Source organism: Colossoma macropomum, unplaced genomic scaffold (assembly GCF_904425465.1).
Source record: "Colossoma macropomum unplaced genomic scaffold, Colossoma_macropomum, whole genome shotgun sequence".
In the NCBI taxonomy this organism is placed as follows: domain Eukaryota; kingdom Metazoa; phylum Chordata; class Actinopteri; order Characiformes; family Serrasalmidae; genus Colossoma; species Colossoma macropomum.
The window spans coordinates 2319657-2337575 of NW_023496020.1; the positions used below are offsets into that span (position 1 = coordinate 2319657).

The following is a 17919-nucleotide window of genomic DNA, read 5'->3' on the forward strand; positions in this document are numbered from 1 at the left end:
ACACAGACAAACACACATACAATTAGAAGAGGACGGGTGAGCCTACACACAGACACATGCACAGACACGCATGCTCTCATGGTTAGAGGAGAACGAGTGAGCCCTACACACACACACACACACACACACACACACACACACACACACACACACAGAGTAGGACGAGTGGGCTTACATACACACACACACACACACACGCATGCACATTCACGCACACGCACATACATACACACACACGCACACACACACAATCATGGCTGGGAAACACTGCAGAAAAACAAAACTCTTGACATTTCTGGTTTTAAAGTCTGATTGGCTGAGCCCTGTGTGAAGACAGGCTAAACAGACTGATACATAAACACAACACATACTCTAGAGAGAGGGCTTTCAGCCAAAGTTGATATTTAAATTTGTAATCTCAGCCTTAGATGATCCCACACAGAAACAGAGTGTCTCATACCTTTTGTACACAAAACTGCTACTCTGGCTGATGTCCAATAAACACACTTCCATGCAGTGTTTTTTGATCATTCAGACGGGAGTTTTAACAAGAGTTTGTATTTTTTTGTAGCTAAATTCTAGTCAACAAGAGTAAACAGCTGCCTGCACTAAACACTGTGACGAAAAAAAACATTTTTAGAGCAGGATTAGAGGGTCCGTCACACCAAAATAAGTTTGTGGGCGTGTCCAAGGCCACTGTTGTTGTGCATGGGTGTGTAAACTGTTCAGCTTTTGACAGGAAAATGCCAAACATATCCACTATATATGTATCATTATTTTGTTTACAATATTAACTGCGGTTCTACGTTTGTAAGTCTTACATTTCTCTTACATTTTTTGTGTGATACTATCAGAAACAGGAATAAAAAGCCAGCCAAACCAAAGCTTCAGAGAGGAGCATCTGTGGCCTTAGTGCCCCATGTCTATGACTGGTCTGGAGAGTTTGCTGGTGCCGATTGTTTAGATTATTGTTCACTGCATCATACCTAACTTACAATTTGAGAAAATTTTAACTTAATTTGTTGCCCTGACGCTTGTTGCTAAATTGTCTACTCCCATAGGAAACGACTGGTCACCTGTCGCAAGTCACCTGCTAATGTGAACACAGAGTACAGCATTATTCACATGCTCCGTTCTAGACTGACTTACTGAGTCAGAATTGTTGACAGTGGTGGTGATAGGAACCAGATGTCCACCTCTAAAAGCTCCCTCACAGAAAGTTATTACATGAAATGGATACAAATCCACTGCCTCTAAGGCCTTTTTAAAGTCAGATTTATCACCATTTCACCATCATCAATATCACCACACTGGTGGTTCCGGATAGTAAATAAAATGTATACATTTGTGTTGTAGTCATGGTGACCCCTGGTTCCTATCACCACCACTGTAAAGACATCTGGACCATTTCACACCAAACCACTCTGTTTACATCTCTCACACTGAATTTTGAACAATTGGTGGACTTTCCCTTTCCCTAACCGGTTAACGCTACTTTAAATAAAGCTTTCACTTCAGTTCTTCGTTAGCCATTCCTAATGTGTCGTGCACCCACCAGGTTCTCGTTAGTCAGTCGTGTGATTTCGTGCTGCAGGCTGGCCTCTATGCGAGCCTCTGGTGGGAGCTGCAGGTTCTGAGCGAGGAGCTGCTGCTGCCGATTGTTCTCCTCCTTCACGCTCTGCAGCTCTCCACGCAAAGCCTCCAACTCTGACTCGTGAGAACGCCTCTGAGCCTGCAGCTGAGACTCCAATAACCTGCACAGACGGAGAGCAGAGAGGAGGAGGAGAGACACTTAGTTTTTAAACAAATATGTTTTGACAGAGTCGAAGGAAAGCAGAAAGGAGTGGTTAGTGACTCTCAGAGCAGAACGAAGCTGTTAAAAAAAATACATATGAAAATAAAATCACAAGAGTCTCCCTGCAAAGTCTCTAAAAATAGAGCCCAACCAATATATTTTTTGCTGATAATTTCTATCAGTACTGATGACTTCGGGTTTTATTGGTATGGGAGAAAACTGTCTTGCTGATCTGAAACACATTTTCTACAGGAATCAAGCTTAAATATGGCATTGTGTGCATTTAAATATGGCCCAATTTCTTTTTATTTGCTATTAATGCACTGTGTGGAGAATTTTTAGCACCTTAACATCAGAATCAGCCACAAACTTTTCATATTGGTCAGGCTCTACTAAACAGTCAAAGGCTGAATCTCAAACGTCTCCCTACTCCCTAGATAGTGCACTGCATGATTCATGAAATAATAGCTTTTACATTCAAACAGGGCACTATTAGAGCTATGCAGCACTATGAACGAGCTGTACAGCTCAGCATTAACACACAGTGCACTGTCTAGGTGTAGAAGCCTATTTAGTGTCCTACATAGTGCACTATCTAGGGAGCAGACATCCATTGGACAGCCAGCCAAAGTGAGCAGGTTTGATCTGCATTTCTTTCAGGAGCAGCCAAGTTTGCAGCCCAAAGAGAGCAGCTAATGGGCCAGCAGCGGTCAGCACATCACTCTGACCTGCTCAGGCCAAACCAACATGCACAGCCGCTTCAGCGTCCCCCTGAAAACAAAGTCCTGTCAGAAGACGCATAAACCAACGAGGAGTTTGAAAGTAGAAATCCACTGAAGAACAGTTTGAGCTCGTCCTTGGTGTTACTGAAGACCATGCAGCATCTCCAAAGCCTTAAAAACCCACAGAGACACGTTTCTATGGATACATGCAGGCTCAGTAATGACAAGTATTGCTGTTCTTGTTATCCAGCTTTCATTTTTTCAGTCAATTTCTCAGAGACCACCCTTCATTTATTTAATTTCAGGTGAAACTGTGAAATAAATTTCAGTTTTTCAGTTTCAGAAATATAAAATCACACAGCAGCCTCAACAACTAAATCTAATATCAGCTGTCTGAGTGGTCAGTGTGTGACCCTTTACCTTTATTACACTTCCACTCTTTTCAGGAGACTCACTTTCAGTTTCTCAAAGAATCTGCAGACACACCTCCAAAGTTGGTTGATCATTTTCTGAAGTAATCAAATACATTCAGTAATGTTGAGGTCTGGACTCTGGGGTGGTCAGTCCATTGTTCAGCTTCTTTGTTTGATGTGTCTGTCTCCTTTTCTCAGTGAGGTCTTCTTGACAGCTCCACATCCTTTCAGACCCATAGTGCTGAGTCGTCTTCTCACAGCGTAAGGATGGACAGAAACACCTGTGGATGTTTTCAGATCTGAAGCAGCTTGATTTTCTCCTCTCTCTCAGAGATGAAAGCTTTAAGTGCTGTTTATCTGATGGGGGCAGTTTTGGTGTCTAATAGCTCTTCCAGGTGGTTGTCTGGAGCCCCATTTTCTCTGTAGCTTTTAATAATTTTTTTTTCAATTCCAGATTTGGAAACTCCTGTTTTTTTCCCACTTTCTCCTTCCGTATCCTAGCGGATTAACTTGTATATAATATCCTCAAAAATATCTCCTGAAGAATTAACACCTTGTACTTTCTCGCCATTTTGCGTGGGAATTAAATAAATGAAGGGTCTCTGACTCCACAGTACTGTATATATGTACATGTGTATGCAGGTTAGTTGAAATAGAAAGAAAACATAAAACACAAATGCAAAGATGGTAATAAAGATGTAGTAAAAGAAGCCCACGCACACACACAGGCACACACAGTTAACCTGTTGGTCTCCTTCAAGCCTTCATACACCAGCCACAGCTCTCCATCCTCATTCATCTTACGCATGTCAGGGAGAGGTGATCTGACATCACACGGGGAGGGGAAACGACAAAAAAAGAAGGAGAGAGAAAGGGGACAATGGGAAAAGTGGAAAGGGACAAAAATGACAACACAAAACAGAATAATGGTGCAGCTGATTCAACAATGAAATAATGAAGGGATGTAAATGCGCTTGTCACAAAGGAAAATAACTAAAAAGATGGATTCAAAACGATCAAATTATGTGGCATAAAACAAGTAAATATGACAAGACATGCTTCAGTCCAGTCACCCCTCATCATAAGCACCGTGAGCTGTGGAGGTATCAGCACTTGCACAGCTGCTGGCACACGTGGCCTGTTAGATGGCACCATGCCTAACCCTCACACACTTAAAGGCATCCTTAAAACAGACTAAAGGGCCCATTTCATGAAAAAACAACTTTTCCTTTTTTTTTTTTTCTTATAAATGAGTATGATGCCTAAAGCAATTTAACCCCGCCCATTCCTGCCGAAGTGCTGCAGTGTTGTTCCTGCAGACAGTCTGTAGTAGAGCTATTGGGAGTGTAAGTTGTGGGAAAATGAGTAAACGTTGTGCTGTTCTTGGCTGTCAGGAAGCAAACGGAAGCACACATTCGAAAGGAGCTGCTGAAGTTCATCCACGTAGGCTTTCAGTCTGAATTTCACAGTTTCCACTGAGGCTCATTTACAGTCGATTAGTCTTAAAGGCAGTCACAAAAACAGCCTACTTAATTCTACAAGAAAATGCTGAATATGGGCCCTTTAAATCTCTGAAGCTCTGAGTGCATCAAGGCCAAACCCCTTCAACAGCGCCGCTCGCACAGCTGCAAACTAACATGCGCTCCATTCATTCATCTCCAGCTCCGTTCCTGTGTTTATGACAGCCATGTAGCACTGCAGAAGTGCAGAATCAGAGCTCCATCTATTTGCTATGATATAAAAACCGTCTGCAAAATATGTTACCTTCGTTTAATGCTGCTGCTTCTACTATCCTCCTTCAAATGTGTTAGTTTGAGAACTGAAGGCATTCGCTCATTCACGGCTCTCATGCGGGTTAGTGCGCTGTAAAACCAGACTCGGCCGTATGAATAATTCTAATTACTAATATCGGTATTAAACTGATCTGACCAACTGAGCATGACCATGCATAACATCTCTCTCGCTCTCTCTGTCTCTCTATCTCAGGCAGCATTACCTCAGCCTATTCACCAGCTCGTTCACCTCGAGCGGCCTGCGCAGAAACCTGGGCGATCTACGCAGGACAGAGACACACATCAAAACACAAACACACAAACACACACGCAGGAATCCGGGTTCTCGCTCACAAGAGATGTTCTTTACTGCTGGAGTGCAGTCGGAACGAACAGTGTTTCATTAAATAGGCCCGTCCAGGTCAAACTCACGTACTGCTAAACTTGGACAAGATACAGATGTTAGGATGGAACGAGACGGCTAATAATTTCATCGCTGTTCAGAAAAACAAATATCTTCATTTTTTTCTTTTTTTATTTTTTAAAAAATCATAATGAATGGACCAACAGAAGTGTCCCAAAATTGCTTGCAATAAAATTTCTTTAAATTAACTTTCATGAAAAGTTGTGTTTTTACACTCTCCTGTAAAGTTACCATTTTGGACATATTTGTTTTTCTTTGGACAGTGACAATTTGCTTCATAGTGTTCTTAGTTTGTGTGGTAAAAAAATTAAATTCTCATGGAAAGATGCACTAAATTCAGATCTGCAGATCTAGTCATTGACGTAGCTGTGTGAAATAGCACTGTGGCGAGCTGGTTTGTGCCAGAGGAGCAGCATTTAGCTCTTGTGTTTTACTATCTACACACAGTAGTTTTTAATCACAGATTTTTTTCTGCAAACTGAAATAATATATTTTTTTTACTAAAATATGGTGTTGTTTGGTGTCTGCACTCCAAAAAATGTCAAGTAAAATGATGTTAAATCTAGTTATCTATATCTAATATTTTCCATTTTGAGATGGTTGTGCACTTATTATAAGATTATCTAGCTTATTTCTAGACATTTTTCACTTGTTTTAAGCAATTTTATTAAGTAAAATTCTCTCACTACACTGGCAGATAATTTTGCTGATTCCAAGCTCATTTCTTAAAAAAAAATTATCAGCCAATATTGTGAGGTAATTTGACTTAATAAAATGACTTAAAAATGTCTAGAAATAAGGTAAATAATCTTAAATTAAGCTTACAACAATATCAACAGGAGAAATATTAGATTTACTGACTATATTTGAGATAATTTTACTTGAAAAGATACCATTTTTGCAGTGTGTGCTTTACCTACGAGGAAACCAGCATGAGCTCCCCCTTCTGGGTGATCAAATACCGATCTATTAGGGCTTTCTTAAACAAATCCAACTCCAAAAAAGTTAGGAGTAGTTAAAAAGATGTATAAATCTAACTTTATTTATTAAAAGATGTATAAATCTAACAGTACAATAAAATGATACATAATGTTTTATTTAATTTGAATTGATGCAACACGTTTAAAAAATGTTTACGACTAGAAACACTTTTTTGAAATGTTCAAAAAACATTGTTAACTGGATCTGTTGGCGTCTTTAGTCTCAAAATGATTATTAAATGCTGCTAAAGGAAAGTTAATGTAACACAGTGGTAAACATGCTCCTGTTACAACTTGTCTGTAATGTGTTGCAGGCATCAAATTTGGAATGGAGGCATACTTCCAAAAAACAGTAAAGTTCATAAAGTAAAACATTACATTTAGTGTTTTTGTACTGTTTTTAGGTCAATACTGGTCACTACTCACTGCTTTCTGTGTTTATTAGCATTGCACACACTTTTTTTGGAACTGGGTTTGTAGATATGACAGTCCAAGCTGTATTTAGTGCTTATTTAAGAAATTATTTACTATTCTGTTCTTCAGAAATATACAGTTGTATGCAAAAAGTTTGAACAGCCCAGTCAATTTTAATGTTTTGTTGATTTTTCAAGTGTAAGTTAACAAAACCTCTACTGAGAACACACTCCCGCACATTTTAACAACTAATTTCTGCTTATTTAACATACTGAACAAAAAAAAAAACATAAAATATAAAATTTGCCATTACTTTTAAATAGTTTTTAAATTTGTTTCCCCTAACATGTTTAATTCAACAAATAAGCAATAATTGTGTATTAAAATGCGCGTCTCTGTAGAGACGTGTTCACTTATTTACACTTACAAAATGAACACAATATGTAATTTCACCAGAGGTGCTCAAACTTTAGGACACAACTGTGCATGTGAATTATATTTTGGTCAAGTATGACCTGTACAGCATTCAGTCACACATTAATTCTTCTGATATAAATCAACTGACTATAAATGAACTCCTAAGCAATCCCAAGTATTTTTAAAATAAAAAAAACTGTGCTGCTTGGAAAAACTAAACAAAATAAAAAAATGACAAACCTAGGAGAATTACAGGAAACATAAAAAATGCAAAATTCTCTTGTCCAGTCCTCGGATGGACTGGGAGAAAGTGAGAGCAAGGAATAAAGTGAAAGTGAAGATATAAATGTGTGTGTGAACGTGTTCTGTACCTGTTGGTGTCCTTGAGGCCCATGTAAGCCTGAGAGATCTCTTTAGCATCAGTGAGCTTCTGCACGTCCTCCACATAATGCAGCGGCTCAGTCATGGTCTCCTATACAAACACAGTAATAACCGTCACCATCACTAACATCATCATCAGCAGCATTTATGGATTATTAACATTAAAGAATTTTAATTTGATAAGATGTAAAGGAGTTCAATCACATAGTGAATGGCAGACATAGTTATTAGCGCACTGACCTTTACTGAGCAATGAGCACAGGCAGAGTTTAAGGCTACACTGCACCCCCTACTGGCCACTGGTCTTTATTATTTATGTTATAATTTGTCCTGCTTTCTGTGAGCTCTGGTAATTTTCTGTCTAATGTTCTGCTTAATTCTATTAGAGCAAAATAATCATTTTGTCAGAGAGCTTTTACAGCTGTGTTTAATTCTCTGTTAAAGGGGAATTCCACCCAAATTTAACGATTCTTAATACTCTGTTCTAGAGCATCTTAGAGAGTCAGAATTGTTCACAGTGGTAGTGATAGGAGCCAGGCATTCACCTTCAAAAGTTCCCTCACAGAAAGTTATTACATAAAATGATTATGAAAACACTGCCTGATGTCAGAGATTGTTTTAGCTATGATAGATTTGAGAAGATTTTGACCTTAAAATCCTTTCTTTTACAGTGGAGGGGTTGATGAAGGGCACTGTGAGGCACAATATTCCCTAAAGAAAGTGTATTATTTCAGATTTACCTCTGGTTCCTATCACCACCACTGTAAAGAAATCTGAACCATTTCACTGAACCACTCTGAACCACTCTTAATCACTCTGTTTACACACCACTCACTGGATTTTGGAGGAAATTTTGAACAACTGGTGGAATTCCTCCTAAATAAACAGTATGCAAAAGTTTGGGCACCACTGTTCAAATGACTCTTTGCTTTCTACAGAGAACACAATTCTGCAACATGCAAACACAAAATGTGGCCTGTGCAAAAGTTTAGGCACATTTTATATGTTTTTTTATTATTATTATTATTATTATTATTCAATATGTTAAATTCAGCAAGTAAACAGAAACTGTGCACTAAAATGTGCATAAAAACACAATATTTAAGTGTGTTCTCTGTGCAGGATATGTCAACTTATTTTCACTTAGAAAAATAAAAAGAAAACCATCTAATCTGATTGTGTGTTCAAACTTTTGCAGAAGACTGTACGCTCAAACTCTGCTTATGGTCATGCAGCTCACTGGGTCAGGCAGCTCACTGGGTCAGGCATCCATATGCAGTGTTACTGTAAAAACTGCAGAATTACACAAGCTGAATACAGGATTATCCGCTAGACAAATGCACGTAATTGAACATTCACACTTTTCTACCACAGACTGCAGTACCTTCTCATCCTTTTGGGAGAGCGATAAGAGAGAGAGTGGGAGAGAGAGATGTTAGCAGTTAGAAATAAAACAGTGAATCGAGTTAGTGACAGAAGTTTTAAAGACACAGTTATGAGACAGAATGTTTCAATCACTTTCAGAAATATATGAAAACATCTTTAAAAACATTATTATAAGTTTTTTTAGGCTCAGTTTGGCAGTGTGGACAGTGTGCCGGCTCTGTATCTGACCTTGTGCTGCATAGCTTCTTTCTGGCTGACCAGTTGAGAGCGGAGGATGAGCACTTCCTCCTTTCGGACCTCCAGCTCCTCGTTGGAGGCGTTTAATTGATCCAGCAAAACCTTGTAAGCAGGCGATCCGGGGGCGGCCGAAACAGCGCCGGTGTTGCCCATCAGAGACTGACGTATCTCATTCAGATTATGCTTCAGCTTCTTATTCTCTGATTCAAGCTCCTGACGCTAAGAGAGAGAGAATAACTTTCTATAAACATTTTACATTACATAACCGATTAATACAGTTTGGAAAATTAAAAATGGAACCATTAATGGAAGCTTTTGTACACCAATTATCATGGTGCTAACTGAGGCCTAAATCATCACACACTCGCCTCAAACCGTGTGGAGTTGTTCAGTATCTCTAATAGACTTGATTCTGTGGTTTCTGACACTTTATGACATATTAAACATCGACTAAAGTATGCCGCATAGCTAAAACAGCAGAAGTACAACCCCATTTCCAAAAAAGTTGGGATGCTGTGCAAAATGTAAATAAAAACAAAATGTAATGATGTGCAAATCATTTAAACACTATATTTAATTAACAAAGTACAAACAACAAATCAAATATTGATGCTGGTAAAGTCGTGTAACGCTAAAAAAATTGTTGATTGGCAACAGGTCAGTAACATGATTGGGTATAAAAAAGCATCCCAGAGAGGCTTTCAGAAGTAAAGATGAGGAGGGGTTCACCACTCTGTGAAAGACTGCACAATCTAATAGTGCAACAATTCAAGAATAACATTTCTCAACATAAAATAACAAAGAACATTTGCTTTTCATCACCTACGGTACATAATAACATTAAAAGATTCAGAGAATCTGGAGAAATCTCTGTATGTAAGGGACAAGGCCAAAAAACAGTATTTGCTAACCGTGATCTTTGGGCCCTCAGACGGCACTGCATTAAAAACAGACATGATTCTGTAGTGGAAATCACTGCATGGGCTCAGAAACACTTTTGAAAACCTCTGTCTGTGAAAACAGATGTCGCTGCATCCACAAATGCAACTTAAAACTCAAAAATGCAAAGAAGAAACTATATGTAAACAAGCTCCAGAAACGCTGCCACCTTCTCTGGGCCTGAGCTCATTTAAAATGGACTGAGGCGAAGTGGAAAAGTGTCCTCTGGTCTGACGAATCAACATTTGAAATTCTTTTTGAAAATCATGGACAAAGTGTCCTCCGGGCTAAACACCACTCAGTTTGTTACTAGTGCACAGTTTAAAAGCCAGTGTTCATGATGGTATAGGGGGTCATTAGTGCACAGGGTATGGGTGACCTGCCCATCTGTGAAAACACCATTAATGCTGAACTGTATAAACATGTTTTGGCAGCATATACTTCCATACAGACGACGTCTATTTCAGGGAAGGCCTTGCTTATTTTAGCAAGACGATGCCAAAAAACATTTTGCACATATTACAACAGCATTGCTCCATATTAAGAGAGTCTGGATGCTAAACTGACCTGCCTGCAGTCCAGATCTGTCACCCACTAAAAACATTTGGCTCATTATTAAACAAAAAATACGACAAAGAAGACCCAGAACTGTTGGGCAGCTGAAATAATATATTAAACAAGAATGGGAAAATATTTCACTTTCAAAACTACAGCAGTGTCTCTCCAGTGTTGTTAAAAAAGAGGTGATGAAACATAGTGGTAAACAGGCCCCCGTCACAACTTTTGGAACATGTTGTTGGCATCAAATTCAAAATGGGCAAATATTTTTCCAAAAACAATAAAATTTCTCTGCCATTTGATTTGTTGTCTTTGTACTATTTTCAATGAAATACAGGGTTTAAATGATTTGCACATCATTGCAATTTATTGTTATTTACATTTTGCTCAACATCCCAACTTTTTTGGAAATGGGGTTATAGAGTGTTTGTTCATGTTTATAGATAACAGTGAGTCACGCAGTGTCAGAAACCACATAATCAAGTCTATTAGAGATTACTTAAATAAGCACTAAGTAAGACTATTGCTTCTAAGTGAGGAGAACAAAAACAGGCTAAAATACGGTGAGCGTGTGAGGAATCTGTATCCTTTGTTTTATTCTCAAAATATTTTCAAAACCTGAAGTGGCTGTGTACTGTTTTGTATGCAAGTCGAACAGCTTCCCTAGCCAACTGCTGGCCGCTTTTGGGGCGCGTAAATCAGATTTTTCATGAAACTATTACATTATATGATCGGTGCAGGATCTTCATACTGCATCCACCAATTAACTACGCTCATCCGGTAGACACTTCACAGCTGGTGGCGAGCTGAGGCTTCACTTTTGCAGCTAAACCACTTCAGAACCCACTTCGGCTCCAGCTAATCCAGCGCTCCTATGGAAACTCCAGGCTGGAGAAGTCTGGGTAAAAGCCAGGAGTTTAATAAGAGAGTTTCTGCACTGTGTGTGTTTGTTTACCTTGAGAGATTCATATTCCAGTTCTGCGCTGCGAGCTTTCTTATGCTCTTCATCATCCTGAGGATCAGAGAAGAGTAAAGTCAGCTCAAATACTGATCAGTGTAGTGTTACAGAGCATAACACAGCAACAACACAGCAGCAATAACTCTGTTACCGTGGGAGCAGTGTAGATCGGCAGACACCGCAGTTTAATTAGTTTTTGGCACTGGCTTGTACGTATGTGTGTGTGCTTTCTAGTAATGGAAAGTTCAATTCAGCTTACGAAACTGATTCTTTTCTGATGGTCCATTCTAATGAATCAAATGTCTGAATCAGTGATTCATGAACAGAATTGAACAGTTTGATTCCTTGATTCAAATCAGATTCTTGATTCTTCAAATCTGACAGTTCAAGTGACTCTGTTCTGCACCAAATCAAATGCCCCATCACTCCAGCTGGCTCGAGCTTTCTGTCTCCTTTGTAGTAATGGGATGTTCAATTCAGTTTATTGAACCGATTCTTTTGTAATTGTCCATTACAATTAATCAAATTTCAAATTCAGCGATGCATGGACATGGACATAAACAAAAAATCTGACTTATTTGAATTTGTTGAATCAGATGTTTGATTAATTGAAATAAAGAATCTGTTCTGTTCAAAAGAATCAGCTTTATAAAGAGAATCAAACTGAATCATCACTAGTACATGCTCGACTCTAGTACTTTATGTATGTGTGTGTGTGTGTGTACCCTGGCTCTAGCCCGCTGAAACTGCTCCTCTCTGCGGTCCAGCTCGTTTTGAAGCCCCTGTTTCTCCTGCTCCAGCTCTGTCACTCGCTTCTGCAGCTTCAGGAACAGAGCCATGTCCAGAGATGCCTTCGTCACATCCTGCAGGGGGCGCCACATACAGCAAATTATCATTCACACGCACAGAAAAGAATTTCAACCCCATGTTTAAAGGCTCCAATTGCAAATGTTTAGAATCAATGTACACATACATGTACAAATGTTAGCATGACTAATTTTCACATCCAGGTCAAGTTGTACCTCATCTGTTGTTTGAATATTTCTAAGAATTCTAAGATACAATCTGAAATGCATCTTATTTTTATTCATTTTGGCCCTTTTTCCCTCTTCTGTATTTTCCTTTTTCTCCTTCCTTACATCCATACTTTCACTTTCTCTCCCTACTTTCTTCCTTTCTCTCCTCTCCTGTCTTTTCCTTTTCTCCTCCATCTTTCTCACCTCCACTCCTCGTGACCCCTCCTCTGACTCGGCGAACTCTGAGTTGTAAGTATATTCTGATTCGTTGCTGCTGTGGGTGGAGTCTGTTCTCCTGTGGCCCGGCTTTGGGACATTCTGATAAAGAGAGAGAAATCAGGTCTTTACTCAGTGTTTATCCTGTATGGTGTATACAGCAGATAAAGGGAGAGACACACTATATACGTAGACTGACAGATGGATAGTCATGCACTTATGTTGTCCAGAACTGTATGTGGGTCTACTGGTCATAAGCAAAGGAAAAACACTCTTAATTTACCATCTATTCACAGAATAGTATTTCTGAATTCCATGTAATTGGACCATTTATCCAGAAATATTCTTAACACAATGTAAAGAACAGCTGGTGTTTTTCAATGGTGTAAAATAAAAACCCAAAAACTGAGATAAAAGGTTTTCCAATGACAGTGATGAGATGCCAGTGATGACGACATTGCACCGTGTGTGTGTGTATTCACCACGGTGAGTGAGATCTCCTCCTTGAGGTCGTCGTATTTCTCCTCCAGTCGGAGATGCTCTGAGAGGAGATTCTGATAGCGGGAACGTTCCTCGTTCAGATCGCTCTCCAGCTGAGCCGTCTCCTCCTTCAGAGCCCTCTGCATTTTCTCTGCAACACACAACACATTGCACAGCCTAGTTTAAAATATTCACACACACACACAATCCAGCAATGATAAGGAAAAAGATACGCAAAGACGGGGGTTTAGACGGGCCTAAGGCTGGGCAAATTACAGGCAAATTCAGGGACATATCCTGGGCATATCCTGGGTATATCCTAGGAAACAAGACTGGGAAAAGGAGAGGCTATGAATAGGGCTATAAGTGGAACTAAGGCTGGGCTAAGGTGGGGCATATACAATACACTAGAAGACTTGGAAAAGACTTTTGAAAGACTACTCTGACACCCTCTTGCACCTCAAGACAATGTCAGAGTTAGTCACAGAGGGCCACCCTGACCACCTCACGCTAAACGATCGAGATGACATGAGCGCAACTATTGCAAGACTCACAATTTTATTCCGACATTGGAAATTTGTGTGCGACAGTGAAATAGCTTGAAAAGTCATTTGGTGTAAAGCCATCATAAGACTGGGGCTAAGACTGGATAAAAGCTCGGGTTCGGCCTGGGACTAAGTCTGAATTGTGATCACAGATTGACCGAGGCTAGGACTGGTTGTGACTCAGTTAAGACAGCGGGGATTACGGTAGTGAGAGGATTGCTGTACCTGTCCACTGCTGGCCCTGTTCCTGAATGAGCCGGTTTAAGTCGTTCTTCTCGTTCTTCAGCAGGTTGTTCTGATCCTTCAGCTCCGAGATCATCTACAACACATACACTTGAATAAATACACAGTCCAGTCATGGAGCAGTGATTAAATCACTGATGGTGCTGGCTGGACTCAGTGATGTTAACTGACGGTATAGACACATATCTGCGGTCTCATGCATCAGGCACCTCAAAACTAAGAGCGCTGATCTAGGTCGCTACTTACAACATGAAACAATAACTCCAGTCCTGGTGACCCCATACTCGGCGTGTTTTGTGTTTTTATGTTATGTAGACTGACAATGACTCTCGTGCTGGAGTCTTAAACTAGTGCAGGGGTCAGCAACATGCGGTTCTTTTACTGCCCTGTTGCAGCTCAACAGCAGAATTAGATTTGTAGTTTAAAAAAAATATAATAATAATCCTCCTTTGCAGTAAGCTCTGCTGATCGTCCTAACACAGTTTTAACAAAAACTGGAGTTAATGAATAACTGGTAATTCACCCTTTAACCCTGAAGGTTGGTGCACAGACTGAACATTGATAATTTGGAATGGACGTATTTGGGTTTATAATCACTCCAGCTGGTTTCCTGATACGTTTAATCTGCACTGAGAAACTGAAACACTAAAAAGTCATCAGCTTCTCATTTGACATCTTCTTGTTTGAATTTTCTCGTTCCATCTTAAATGGTGTAGCAGTTACATTCTGCCATCTTAAATGGTGCCTAAGATAGCAGAATGTAACTGCTAAACCATTTAAGGTGGAAAATTCAAACAAGAAGCTGGCAAATGAGAAGCTGAATTTAGCCTCGTGAAAAGATGAATGTTTAGAGACATTTTACAAGAACTTTTGATTAAATGTTTCCCGCCAGAGATGCGAGAAAAGTGGCTATAGCTTTTGTTTATATTACATTTTTTTGCCTACACTAGGACATTAGCACACAGACGTATTTACAGCTACGATGGTAAAACGTTACTTCAATCAGATGGACACAAAATGTTGTGGCTCCCAAGGTGGATTGATTTTTGTTGAGAAGACAAAATGGCTCTTCTTAACATTTGTGTTGAGACCCCTGAACTAGTGAGACATGTAAACTCAGCAGAGTGTGCTGTATCCAGGACTTGGATTGGGAACCACTGCCTCAATTGGATATTAAAGACAAAAAGTGGCAGAGCTACACTATTTATATGAGAAGCCAGTCACAATCGACTTTGACCGATAAGCTTGAAAAGATCCATCTACAGCAGAATTCATACTAAAAACCGCTCTCTAATACAAAATCCTACAGTAAATCTAACACCACTGCCTGCCTCTACTCTCTCTCTCACCTGTTACAACGTACAGGTCTTTCCGCCTTAAATTTGTGAACCATCGGCTGGCTCTCCTGTGGACCTGAATCAGGAGACAACTTTAGAGAGGAGGCTATGCTCATCTAGGGCTCAGGGGAAGTGTGCACTCCAATCTATCAGCCAGGGGTCTGAACTTTTGGGGGAAAATACACGCCGATGTAGGGATTAGGACTTCTGGACATGCTATGGTCCAACACAGGGTTTAGGGTTTAGGATATAAGGGTTATTATCTATTTGTCTGTTTCACTGTGTGACCGCGCTGCCATTTTTGTGACCGGAAAAACAAAAATAAATCATGGAAGGTCTAAAAGGTCATGGATTTACAAGTTATATGTTTAAGCTATTTATGTCATTATCAGGAAATAATAAATGTCGTTATCCCAAGATAACAAAATAATCTAGAGATCTTGAGAAAACAAAAACTTCTTGAGATAGTAATGTCACACCGTCACAACGTAGATTTGACTAGGCCACAAGTTAAGTGTTCTTGGGTTTGTATAAGATGCTATATAACATTAACTTAATATTAATAAATATTATAAGAATTATAAATAATTCTTATTATTCCACAATGAGCTAACGTCAAAGCCAAATCAGGTCCGCAGACTACAGAATATTTTTTAATAATTATTATGTTTTTTTTTATTATTAAATGTGAAACGTATACAGCCCCATCTTAGCGGTCTCGCCCTCTCCTACCTGCTCCATCTCGTCCTGGTATTTCTGTGCCCACTCCTCTATGGCCTTTTTCTCTTTCTGCGTGCTCTGTAGCTCCGCCCTCAGACGCTCCAGCTCCTCCTGCAGCGTGATCACTCTGTTATTACTGTTCTTGGCGTCCTCCTCCGCGCAGCGTAACCGGCTCAGCTCCCTCCGCAGACGCTCGCTCTCCACAGCATGGGTCGCCTCCAACCCGCTCAGACGCTCACTCAGAGAGCGGTTATCCTTATTCTACAACAGAAAGAAGATTTTTTTAGTAAGAATTTCTAAAATTCTGCAAAATCTAACCAAAGTAAAATTTTAAAAATGACAAATTTGTTTTTTTGTGGAATTTGAAAAATTAAACTGATAATCATCAGCCAGTAAAGCATTTGGGTAAAAACATCAGAATCTGTCTAATTTATTTATTTATTTATTTATTTTTTTAAAGAAAATTATACTGGCTGATGATAATCTTTTAGCTCCTTAAAGGGTCAATGTTATATATTGCTACTGTCTGAACAAAACCTTGTACATCCATTTTTGTTGTTTTTCAGTTTTTGACATAATTTGAAAATTCCTGTTGTTCTTTACATTGTGTGTAAATTTCATGGACCAAAAGAAACGACTCAAAATAAAAAAAAATAAAATAGGGAAAAAAAGTCTGGTTCCATTGACTTACATTAAAAGTAAAGCAGTTTTTTTCCCTCTCCTGTAAAGTTCTCATTTTGGACATATGAGGTTTTGTTTTCCGACAACAGCGATATATTTCTTGTATTTTATTTTCCCCCGAAGCCCTCTGTCATAATTCATTTTACATGACGATTATCCAAAGTCTCTTTTAATTATGCTTTTTTGCTACTGCACCTTTAAGACTGACATAAGCAAATGAGCTCTGTTCTGATTGGCTGCCCTAGGGGAAATTTTTTGGGGAAAATGTCTAATTGTGATTTTTCTGACGAACATTGCGACTGCAATTTAAACTGTGATTACTTTCTATAAATTAAGGCCTGTTTTTTACCAAGAACACCAGAATATCAACCTTTTCTGGCTTGAAGCTTGAACCCTGAATGCAGTGCGCCAGACTGCCAGTAAGCTGCGGTTGGAGGTTTGGTTGTATCTGATCGGTCTAACTCATCTACAGGCAGTTCACAAGGTCTGTGCTATTAGGATTAATTTCTCCCGTTAAAACTTGAGACGTTTTTGAATCATGTAGGCTTTAATTTAAAAAATTGCAAAACTTGCGATTTGAAAATTGTGATTTTGATATGAAAACAAATAAATTTTCAGCCCTAGGCTGCCCTGTATTGCGCCTCATTTCAAAAAGCACACAATGAAGTGTGCGGTAGCGCTACTTATCATTTTAAAGTGAATGGGTGGGTGGGTCATGTGTTACACAGGACTCATTTTAAAAAGCAAGGAAAATTCAGTTTTTTTCATGATACCAGCCCTTTAAATTAGGTACCACTGACAAAATGGTCAGTGTGGATGAATGGCTACCTGATCGTCGATCTTGCGCTGCAGCTGCATGATTTTGTTCTCCATGCCGATGTTGAGCTTCTTGTAGTGTTCGACAGATCGAGCTTCGATCTTTAGCTTCTTCAGCTCGCGCTTGGCCCTCATGCGCCGCACGCAGCACTGCAGGTAAACCACGGCGGCCAGAGAGCGCTTATACCACTGACGGGCCAACCAGCCTCGGACCATCTTCTGAATAATGATGGCCTTATGCTCCCGCAGCAGCTGCAGAGAAAGAGAGAGAGAGCATATGTAAACACAAAAAATGAAAGAGATGAAAAAACAGATATAATTATTAAGATGTTTCTCGACACATAAGCAAAACTTCACAAAGGTCTCCTGCTCTAAGCTCTTCTCACCTTCTGCCTTTTCATTTTGCAAATGTTACACATCTCTGTTCTGCTCTAACCGCTCTGAGGGGAACGTAAGGAGCAGATGAAGA

General features: G+C 39.5%; 1 protein-coding gene across 1 annotated transcript in view; it reads right to left on the reverse strand.

Annotated features, from left to right (window-relative positions):
• myo5aa (myosin VAa) overlaps positions 1-17919 on the reverse strand; it is a 94997-nt gene that overhangs the window by 12525 nt on the left and 64553 nt on the right. Inside the window, exons 22-34 of the mRNA XM_036564573.1 lie at positions 17463-17702; positions 15966-16214; positions 13879-13972; positions 13111-13259; positions 12617-12730; positions 12122-12259; positions 11394-11450; positions 8933-9160; positions 8703-8711; positions 7309-7409; positions 4927-4983; positions 3674-3754; positions 1556-1754 (exon numbers count right to left, since the gene is read on the reverse strand). Coding sequence (XP_036420466.1) covers positions 1556-1754; positions 3674-3754; positions 4927-4983; positions 7309-7409; positions 8703-8711; positions 8933-9160; positions 11394-11450; positions 12122-12259; positions 12617-12730; positions 13111-13259; positions 13879-13972; positions 15966-16214; positions 17463-17702 — 1716 coding nt within the window. The remainder of the gene's footprint in view (positions 1-1555; positions 1755-3673; positions 3755-4926; positions 4984-7308; positions 7410-8702; positions 8712-8932; positions 9161-11393; positions 11451-12121; positions 12260-12616; positions 12731-13110; positions 13260-13878; positions 13973-15965; positions 16215-17462; positions 17703-17919) is intronic.